The sequence below is a fragment of the Girardinichthys multiradiatus genome, chromosome 19 (assembly GCF_021462225.1).
Source record: "Girardinichthys multiradiatus isolate DD_20200921_A chromosome 19, DD_fGirMul_XY1, whole genome shotgun sequence".
Classification (NCBI taxonomy): Eukaryota; Metazoa; Chordata; class Actinopteri; order Cyprinodontiformes; family Goodeidae; genus Girardinichthys; species Girardinichthys multiradiatus.
Genome location: NC_061811.1, coordinates 23,107,296 through 23,117,958, shown reverse-complemented (window position 1 = coordinate 23,117,958; position 10,663 = coordinate 23,107,296). Strand labels below are relative to the sequence as shown.

General features: G+C 39.6%; 1 protein-coding gene across 1 annotated transcript in view; it reads right to left on the bottom strand.

The window, feature by feature from the left end:
- Nucleotides 1-4,512: 4,512 nt before the first annotated feature.
- Nucleotides 4,513-10,663, bottom strand: part of meis2a (Meis homeobox 2a) — a 99,853-nt gene continuing 93,702 nt past the window's right edge. Inside the window, exons 12-13 of the mRNA XM_047345266.1 lie at nucleotides 9,782-9,873; nucleotides 4,513-4,651 (exon numbers count right to left, since the gene is read on the bottom strand). Coding sequence (XP_047201222.1) covers nucleotides 9,815-9,873 — 59 coding nt within the window. The 3' untranslated portion in view covers nucleotides 4,513-4,651; nucleotides 9,782-9,814. The remainder of the gene's footprint in view (nucleotides 4,652-9,781; nucleotides 9,874-10,663) is intronic.

Sequence of the window (10,663 nt, the reverse complement as noted above, 5' to 3'; positions counted from 1 at the left end):
ACAAAATGCATCCGGTTGAATTTTTTCCTCTTTAGTGTTTGGTCTTGGCTTGCACAGCTCAACCCTGCTTCTTATTAAAAGCCAAAAGAAAAAAAAGTTCCTTCTTAGAAAGCCTTTTCGGCGCTGCTATAATAAACCATTTTCCCCGGGCTTTATTGATCAGTCACTCTGAGCTAATGTAATTATACTCATCAATAGGGGGACTGCAGGGAGAATCATTATGTGGTTGACATTGATAAATGATCAGCCCAATGCGGCCCTTTTCTCCCAGAGACCCCCCGCCTTTGACCCGTTCACGCAGGCCTACATAACGTAGTCATAGAAACACCTTATGGCGAGAGAAGCAAAAACTGCTGAAATGTAAAAAAAAAAAAAAAAAGGAGGACAACACATATAACAGACTGCATACATACACAGAAACTAATAACTGTCCCCCTGAGCGAGCCATTTTTGAGGAGGAGCAGCTGCGCAGCGCAGGACGCTCAGGCCACCATCCAAATCAGCGATTTAAGAGAAAAAAACAACTTTAAGTTTTCCCCTCGCTTAGAAAAATGCACTTATGTGTCTAAAAATACACAGATAAACAACCTTCTCTTCACTCTCTGTGGGGGGAGGCAATAATATGAGCATTATTATTAACATGTTGCAGCAGCGCGTTGCGTGGACGTTTAATATTGTTGCGGCGGCAGAAGAAGAGCGCAGAGAGGTTGCATTGTGCAGCAGAGCAGAGGGAATATATTCCTCATTTTATTCGTGCAGCAGCAGCCCGGACTGGCTTTGACAGGGAGGAGATGAAGGGGAGGAGTTGTTTAGCTCGGCTGGATCATCCATCATCCCTGTCACACCGAATCGGCAAAAGGAAAGCAGCAGAGGCAATCTACCTTCTGTCTCATCGGGGAGGAGGAGGAGGGGGAGAAAGAGAGGAAAAAGAAAAGAAAGGGGAAAAAACTATTAATATTAAAATCCTCTCCATCCATAGTAATACTCACGATTTTTTTTTTTTCAGCTGATAATCTCCGCACAAATCAGCGCAATTTCCTTTCCTTCCGTGTTAACCCCCAGAATAAAGAGAAACAGAAATGTTAAATAGGTCTTAAATAAAAAAATAAAAAAATCTGTTAACTCAACTATTGTGTAAATTCGATAAATAAACATTTTATTTATCTCCATGACCGAGGCCCAATATGTTTGTAAAGGAAATAACATTAAAAAAATATAAGCCACATTTACAGGTATAACTGCAGAAAGCCTGCAGGTTTTTTGCGCAACTGTTTATATTTGAACTATGGGAACCACATAAAATAAATAACACAACGCTACATAGGCCGCATGGGTTGAAACTATAAATTTGTAAATAATTACACATCAATCTGTTAACCGTCTTCTTTTTTTTTTTTGGTGGTTTGTTTTCAAAGAAGCGCCATCTTTGTTGCAAGATTTCCAGTAAATTTTGATTTTTTTTTTAAGTCTATACATTTTAAGATCCATCTTAAAAGAAAAAAGGGAATGCCAAAAATGAAATGGAATATTTAATGTCCTATAATAAAAGTTAGGATAATATAATAATGTTCAACTGATGCCTATCCAAAACAATCCACAGAAAGCATATTAGTAAATATATATATTCTTGTTACATTTAGATTAATTGCTAAATTTTTTATAATAAAAATAATTAAAACAGTATTACATTTGTTATTATTATTATTACTATTATTATTATTATTATTACTAGCAGTAGTAATAGTAGTAGTAGCAGTATTCATTTACATGATGACTTTTGCTGTAATAAAAAGCATGGCTAATAAAACTTAAAGGATTAGAAAAACGAAATAAATTCTTCTTTGTGTATTTGAAGGCTTGAATCCCACATTGCAGAAGTTTGAACTTTTTTGTAGAGGACAAAAAAAAAAAAAACGAAAAAAATCAAACAAGGTAATGTGTCATTTGTGGTTTTAGGCTATGACTTGGATGGCCGCAGGCAAATACAGGCTTGGAGATGGGGGGAAAGAGAAGAGATAGCCTATCACAGCCCAGGCGTGCATTTGAAGACGACAATGACAGATTTGACCAACAGGCGGCGCTGCAAAACGACAGAAATCAGGCAAGGAGCACACGGCGAGAGCCAGCCATACTTCTGGCAGCGATTATTCCCGTAGCAAATGCTTTCTGTGTTGGTTAAGTAGTAGTAATAATAATAATAATCATAATGCTGAAAATATTAGTCTGCACATCCAACAGGTAGGAGTTGTTACAAAAAATGTAATCCAACCCCCGCCCCCCTTTTCTTTGCAAATTGTGAATTTGTGAATAGAAAATTGACCTTTTGAAAATATTTATATATGTTCCTCTCTTTCCTTTAAGTTCTCCATCACCTGGAAACTGCAGTCAGTCATTTTAATTTACCTTCATGTCAGTGTTTTACTATTTTTTTTCAAGTAAAATGGCTTGGTGGCCAGGTTGTTGTGTAATTTGCTCCCTTCATTTGCATTTGAAAGTTATTTATCATTTGAAGGGAACATTTGTGTGCCTGAATAAATTGCCATGGCAAGATGTGCCTCCACCACAATTTGTTTTTGTCATTTTAAGAGGGCTACTCAGCAGTGAAGGAATCTATTGCAAGAAGAGCGCAGGAACAAGGTGAGAAAGTGATGTATTTTTATAACCATGTGCAAAAATAAATTTAACATGCAACAATATACCCCAACAATAATTAACCAAACAAACTGAGCTCTGTTAAAATGGGGGAAGGGGGGTTATGACTTTGTATGCAACACAGTTAATCACACAAAAATCTAACAAAAATCCAAAAAATGAAATATTTATTACAGCATTTGTGACTGAACACCTTTTAAACATTACGTCACAGTCCTCATACAAGTATTTAATGTATTTTTGACAAAGCTTAAGGGAGACGGCATCTTATCATCTAGTGAGGAACACGTGCTGAAAAAGGAAGGAATTCATGGACATACAATATCAATGCCACAGCAGATCTGAAACTAGCAAAAACATTCTTTTTCAATTGAGGTAAACACATAGAATATCTAACATGAAACAATTAATAGACTGAACTCTGTACGAAGTTTGTTACAATATTCTCTCTGCTTTTTTTTCTCCTAAAAGCATTGAGTTCATAATTTAAGTGTTGTTATTTTTTTTTCCTTTTTCTTTTTCTGCTCATGTTTTTTTGGTGCATCAACCATCAAATGCTTCTCCAGTGCCACAGAATCAACGTCTGTGTCTGTATTGTCCTCATGGCAAATTGTGTCAATCCGGCAGGTGAAGAAGCGCTGCAGGGTATTGCTCTCAAGCTTCCTTCCAAAGGCTCTTAACCAATGAGAGTCCGGGGTACAAAAAAAAGTTGAAATTAAAAGAAAAAATGTACAAAAACCAACACAATCCAGTGCTTGGGCATGTCAAACAAGGAACCTTTTTCTCCTTCAAAATCTACAGGGCAAACATTCATCCATGAACCAAAAGAAAAGAAAAAAGAGACAGAGAGAGAAGGGCATGACAAATGTTCAAACTGAATCTTTTAGCAGCCTTTTCCCATCATGCCCTGTTCTTACGGGGTGCAGGACCTGATTGCCCCTCTGTCGTTTGAAGCCTTTTTGAGATGTTCCATCTTCTTATCGTTTTTTTTCTGGGGTTTTTTCTGCTTTTTCCATGTTTAGTGTTGTGCTGTGAGAGAGTTTCTTCTCCAGGAAGGAGCACACACAGTGTGAGAGAGAGAAAAAGGTTAACCTTTAATTCTAAAACTAGCGCAACATAAACATGTGATCAACAAAACCAAAAAAAAAAAAAAAAAAAATGCACAAGTTTTAACTTATTTATCTATACTTTTTATACTACAGTAGTTATAACTCTTGGAGTCTTTCTGCTTGTTTCTTTTTTTTTGTTTTCCTCGATCTTCTGTGGGGTGATATTATTCTTATTTTGAAAGAGTGTGTCACATGAACATGTGTGTGTGATGGCATGTGCCAAAAAGAGTGTCTGTGTGTGTTTTCCATAACGTGCATCTGTCCGTTCATCGCACGTTTTTTTTTTTCTTTTTTATGTCAAAACATCTCTCGTTGATCTTTACCAAAAGCCCAAGACTTTACAAAGTGTTCTTGTCAGCTTGGTCCTCTGTTTTTTTGGATCAAAGTAACAAAATTGACAATATTTAAAAAAAAGAATCACAGCTCGCCTGGAATTCTGCTTCTTTAGTGTCAAATTCTGGTCAAAAGGGTTTGCTTTTATTCTTAAAAATAGTCTCAAAATAGGATTTATAGTGGGTTGCTTTCTTCTTTTTTTCTCCTTTTTTATTTATTTTGGAAGTGTTTGTTGTTGTAGCTGCTGTTTTCGTCCCTTTACTATTGGGCGTGGATGTCCAGGCCATGTCCTCCAGTACTGGGGACAATGTGAGTGAGCAAAGGGGGTTACTGTGCAGACATGGTCATTCCTGGGTGCAACGAGGGTCCTCCGTGCATCAGCATGGTGTGGGGAGTGTGGGGATGGTCGGGAAGGTATGCATGATGAGGTGGTGGTCCGTGTCTGAGCTGCGAGGGATGAGAAGGCATCTGATGAGGGTTGGAGTAGATGGGTGGGCCCATGCTCATGCCCATAGGACTGCTCTGAGGTACATACTCCCCTGGCATGACTGGCAGACCTGAGAGAAACACAGAGGGAGAGAAATGTATTCATGGAGTCAATAAAACTGCAGCTATGACACGCTCCCTCTCCATTAACAGACCTTAATTCAATTTAACCTCAACTTCGCCAGCAGTGAGCTTAGCAGACTTTATGACATTGCGTGTGTGACTACAGAGCTTTTAGCCTCTGCATGTAAAGAGAGACATTATTGCGCTGGGCTATTTTAGGCCTTGGTGAGTGGTTTACAATGCCCAATAGCGCTGTGGTCTGGTCTCAGGTTGGAAAACGATCCTCAGTCATCCACAGACAGTGGCAGTCCTGGAGGATGTGAGGAAAACCCAGCAGGGGTATTGATGTGGAGAAGTGCTAATACTTTTACTAGTGGAACAGTCAATTCCCACACTGAATTTAGTGACATTTTTCCCAGGGGACGCCTCTCTGCAAGTACATATTCACTTTAAAATCCCTTAAAGAAGATGTTAAATAATTTAGGACTTAGAAAGTTGTATCAGCCTTATTTTGTCTGCTGAAACAGAGAATTTTAGGCTTACAGCTACAGTGTCCGTACCCCTTGAACGTTTTCTAAATTAATGTTTTATTCTGATTGTTTGTGTGAGATCAATGCCAAGAAGCCCGCATATGTGAAGTAGAAGGAAACTGATACCCTTAAAGCCATTTCCACCATGTAACATGATGGTGGTAACAATATGCTGTGGGGAGGCTGGTCAGAGTCAGAAAACCTGTTAGAGGCTGTAAAAGGCTTGAGTCTTTGGTGTTCTTTCAACAGCAGCTTTCTTACTGCCACTCTTCCATAAAGGAAGGTTTTGTGCAGTGGATGAGTAATAGTTACCATGTTAACAGGCTTCTTCACCTGAGCCTCGGATCTCTGCAGCTTCTCCAGAGTGACCCTAGGCCTTATGTAGAATGCCATGTCTTTGTAATTTTAAATTATGCAAAACCTCTGTGCTCTTCACAGAAAAGCTGCATTTATTCTGAGATTATATTAAACACAGATTTTATTTAAGAGTATGACAGTCCACAGGTTGAATACAAATGTATACACCAATTTTCTTTCTTTTCATTTTCATCCCCTTTTATTTGTAAAACAAATTGAAAACCCTTTCCTTCCACCTCACAGCTGTGCACTACTTTATGTTTGCTTATTTTCCATAAGCCTGATAGAACAAATAAAAGTTTGGTTGGTGTAATATGAAAAGGTGACAAAAAGTTTAAGGGGTATGAATACTTTTACAATGGACTATAGATGTGTGGATTGTGGGTTTGAAAGAACAACAAGGTCAGGAAACAGCAGTAAGACAAAGTGACAAAGATGAGAGGAAGTAGGCAGAGAATAAAAAGGAAAAGGAGGTGGGACATGGTGATGTCCCTTAAGCTGGACTCCACTTCATATGTGTGGAGACCTCAGCATGCTGGCATCTCTGACTGTGACAGCACCCGGGACACAGAGCTGGCTCAGCAGTGCCACTGTTTGGCTTTCATATGACTGGTTGTTGTAATCAGAAGGAAAAAAGGAAGGGGGTGGGGGCTCGGGGGTGTTACTGCTGGAGCCTGAGACTGGAGCATGAGAACATGGCAGGTCCAGAGGACCTGAACATTGCGGAAAGGCAGGCAAGTAGGAGGTCTCTGTTGAATCCAGGGGGCCTTGGGGTGGGATTGGGTCTGGGCTGACCCTGCTTTGTAATGTGAACCCCAGGGGGAATGAAGCTGTAATAGGAGGGGAGAGGTCACTGCGAGGTCACTGGGCATGCTCTCTTTCTGCATTCCTCCACCTTAGTACACTACAATTAAGAAATTACATTGGAAGGCCCCGGTGGGAGGCGAAAGAGGAGTAGCCCCAAATCGATAACTGGTCTCAATGGTTGAAACCCGTGCCATTTTCTGTTTCAGTTCATTAGAAATGCCACTGTTTTAAACTTACTACTTGGGTAGTAACATAAATAAAATATTCAGGGTGTTAGGGCTTGATGGCTGCCCATCGTCTTCATATAGCCCACAGCAGCTCCTGTTAAAAGGTCCAGCAGATGTTTTTGACACTGTAAACTGGTAATCTCTCCTCTTGTAAGCTGCTGTCATTCCATTAAGTAGATCTGAGAGCCCCCTCCTCTCCCCCCTTTATTAACAAGAGTGGTAAAACCATCTGAAGACATAGATAACTGGGGAGCAGACTGGGCCCCTGTCCTGCCATCTCTGCATGCCTGCCTCATGAATAGGCTTTGCATTTCTGCTATGGCACAGTAGTCCTGCTCAATGGCTGGCAATAATTAAGTACCAAATATACCATATTGTGTGCCTGTGTAATCAAATCAAGAGAGGGTAATATTCCTCTGTATTAAGCTATTAATGTAATTGGTCATGAAGCATAAAATATGTTACATAATTAAATCGTCTCAAAATTATATAGACCTATATTAAGAATTAGCCAACCTGAGCAAATGTTGTCTCTGCGTGGCTGTTTTAGGGAACATTGCTTCCTGATATCCCCTTTTTTTCCAGGCGCCATTAGCAGAGACAGGAGGGGATGAGACCGAACGTTCTGAAGACAGAAAGGAAGCAAGCACCGGAGGGGTGAAATGATCTCTGTCGGAAGAATTGCCGCTGTGACCCCTTTGAAAATCCAGTCGCCATTTACATATAAAGGATTCTTTTAATCAAGGTAAGTGTTATTATATTGTGCCCCATTGAGCAAGGGAGTTTGGGTGTTAAATAAAATCTCCTCTGCTGTGCTTCCTTTCGGATGTGATATGTCTTGATTTTTCAAATGCCAGCACTGCAGCAGTATGGCATTTAAGGCAGAGGAAATAAGTATTAAACATAGCAGCACACAATTTTTCACAGGAAATATATTTCTAATGGGGAGGCAAAAACACAAGTTATCCCCACAGACAATATAATAAAATAGATGCATAAATAAAGTTATGTGTGTTAAAACTGAATGACAGGGAATAAGATTTGGACACATGAAGAAAAAAGCTGCTAATATTTTAAGAATGCTAAGATTTTAGCTAAATTCTGTGAGTATTTAGAAAGAAATCCTGCTCCCTATCAGTGCCAGTTATTATCAGATTATTTAGTCCTACTTCATGACCTAAAAAGGTTTATTATTATTAAGGTATTACACAAGAAGCATGTCCTAATAGATAATAGGAAAGAGCACTATAAAGACCATCCCAATATTATTGTTGCAAAACACACTTAGAGCATGTGTTATAGACATCTTTATAAAATTCTGAAAATGAGCATCATTGGAGCCAGAATCCGGAAGAAGAACAAATATTTCACCATAAACCAGCCACGACCAGGTGCTCTTCACAAGATTTCCAACAGAGGAGTCGAAAGCTTAATCAGAAGAGGTGTCCAAGAGCCAAAGACCCTTCAAAGAATTAGTAAGTACCATTTTTCCAAGGAAAGGCACTCAACCACCATGGCCTCTATACATGCTTCCGCTGATGAAAAAAAGGATGTTTTAAGCTCACAATAAGTTTTTTGCAGAACATTTGGACTAGCCACTAAAATACTGGGAGAATACAGTCTGGTCAGATTAAGTCAAAATTGAACAATTTAGGTAGCGGCGCTGGCGCAGCAGTAGAGTCTGCGGCTCACGTATAGAGAGCCACCCACAAATATGATGTGGGACTGTGTTTCAGCATTTGGTCCTCGTGGGTTTCATATAACTTAAGCAAGGATGACTAGAGAAATGTTACCCGGACATCCTTGATAGGAATCTGAAGATGAAATGTTGGTGGATTTTCCAGTAAGACTATGATCCCAAACATGCAGCCATAGAAAACTCAATTGGTTTTAGAGAAATAAAATAAAGCTGCTAGAATGGCCCATTAGTTCACCCGACTTGAATCTTGTTGAAAGAACTGTAGGATCAAAGTGCAGAGAAGAGGACCCCTTAACCTTGCATGCATTACTCACACCTGAGTAATGCATGCAACTAGTTTCTACATACAGAAGATGTCTTAAATTTGTCATGACCAAAAAAAGCTTTTCTACTACATATTTAATAAATGTCAGTAAGCATGTTCTATACTTTTTCCTTGTGCCATTCCAGTTTATAACACATCATTTATAAGCTGATTTATTTTGATTTCCTTGTATGTGTGGATTAATTGGGTTGTAACTGACATCTGGTTTGAATTCAATCTCTATAGAACTACTAGAAAAACATTTACTGAGAAAAACGTTGGCGTGTTCAAGTATTTTCCCAACTGTAGCTGTGCTGGGGGGTGTGCAGCCAGTCACAGTCACCAGTCTGTATCTATATGTGTGAAAGAGATCACCCTCCTTTTGGGTACCAAATAGATGTTTGTGTCCATAACCCTATAAATTTATCTCAGCGTTTCTTGTCTTTGAGTCCCAGGTCAGGCTTGTCACCGCTGGCCCCTACACCCCACCACCCCCCGCGATAAAATTGTCTCCCTCCAGTAAAAAATAATAAACGCACATCACCCCCCCTCAGATGCTCGTTCCTACAAATACGCATCTCAAAACAAATCCCCATTGAAGGATCGACCATGTCACCCACAGCCCGTATATCTAGCTCAGGGACCGTAATGTACTGCGGTGTTCCCGTCTTTGCATATAAGATAATTTGGACATCAATCCTTCCCCAGACAGATTTATGTCACTCGGAGGACAGTTTCACTTCTCTTTCTTTATCGCTTCACTGGAGCCTGCTTAATTTCCCCCCGTCAGCCCCTTCCCCAGGAGATGTTATTTTTTCCCTAAATGTCCAACATTTGCATCGGCTGTCCGGGATGGGGAGAGCGATGGCGCTGTTGTGATAAATAAATTTGTGCGTGCCATTCCAGGTTGTTTCTTCCCCCTTTCTTTTTCCTGTTGTCCCCTGTTGTCTGGCGTCTACAAGTCGGGGTCCTCACCATTCCAGGATAGCTCCCACTTATTTCACAAGTTGCCAATTTATCCTCGGCCCTCCCACTTTGACACTTAAAGCATGTTGCTAAAACATTAAGCCAAGAACTGTTGCTGGGGATGTAAACTTGCTGTAAAAAGACACCGTGCTGGTCATCTAAAAAGAAATTCTAGGAGGAAACCCTGACCCTGATTTATCCCCTGGACACAACAGTAAAACATGTTACAAATAAATCCTAGTACTTACTTCCCCCTTTTTCTTTGCGTTACAAGATGGAGGTTACATGTAGTGCCATTGCCCATCCATGCCCATATTCATCCCCATTCCACTCATAGGCCCTAGAGAGAAGGGATAAATGCCAGAAAAAAGAATCAGCAGGAGTTTGAATCACAGAAAGATTGAAGAAGACCCATTGGTAGAGAGGATGAAGTTGATTAGCTTAAGATGGAAATGATGAAGCAGAGGAAGGAGAGTGCAAGAGTGGTTACAGTGCCTTGTAAAAGTATTATTTCCAGATTTTTTCACATTACTACTACAAACTTGAATGCACTTTTTAGGGAACTAAATGGAAAAGGTTACATGGTTTTCACATTTTCTTTACAAATAATTATCTGAAATGTGCATTGTACATTTGTATTAAGGTGTCTTCATTGCAGTTAAAACTACAAGTCTTTTGGTGAATGTCTCTAAAAGCTTTTAATTTCTCCTGCTTTAAATTCTGCTTTAAACCTCTTCACAACTCTATCCCTGGTCTGCCCAGTGTGTTCCTTGGTCTTCATCGTGCAGCTTGTTCATTACCACAGCATGATGCTGCCACCACCGTGTTTCACTAGTGTTAGTGTGTTAATGGGGATGTACAGTGTTCTATTTACAAATTAGGTGACTTCTGAAGGCCTAGGTGACAATGGTTTTTATTTAATGGTATCAGAGTAAAGGGGGCGACTACAAAAACATTGCACACATTTCACATTATATTTGTAAAATAAAAATTCAAAAACCATGTATCACATTCCGTCTACATAAAATGTGCTAATAACAATAAAACCTGAATGAAGTACATAAAATGTTATAGTTTCAATGTAACAATGTGGAAAACATGTATCTTTTTGATGATGATACTTTTTTAAG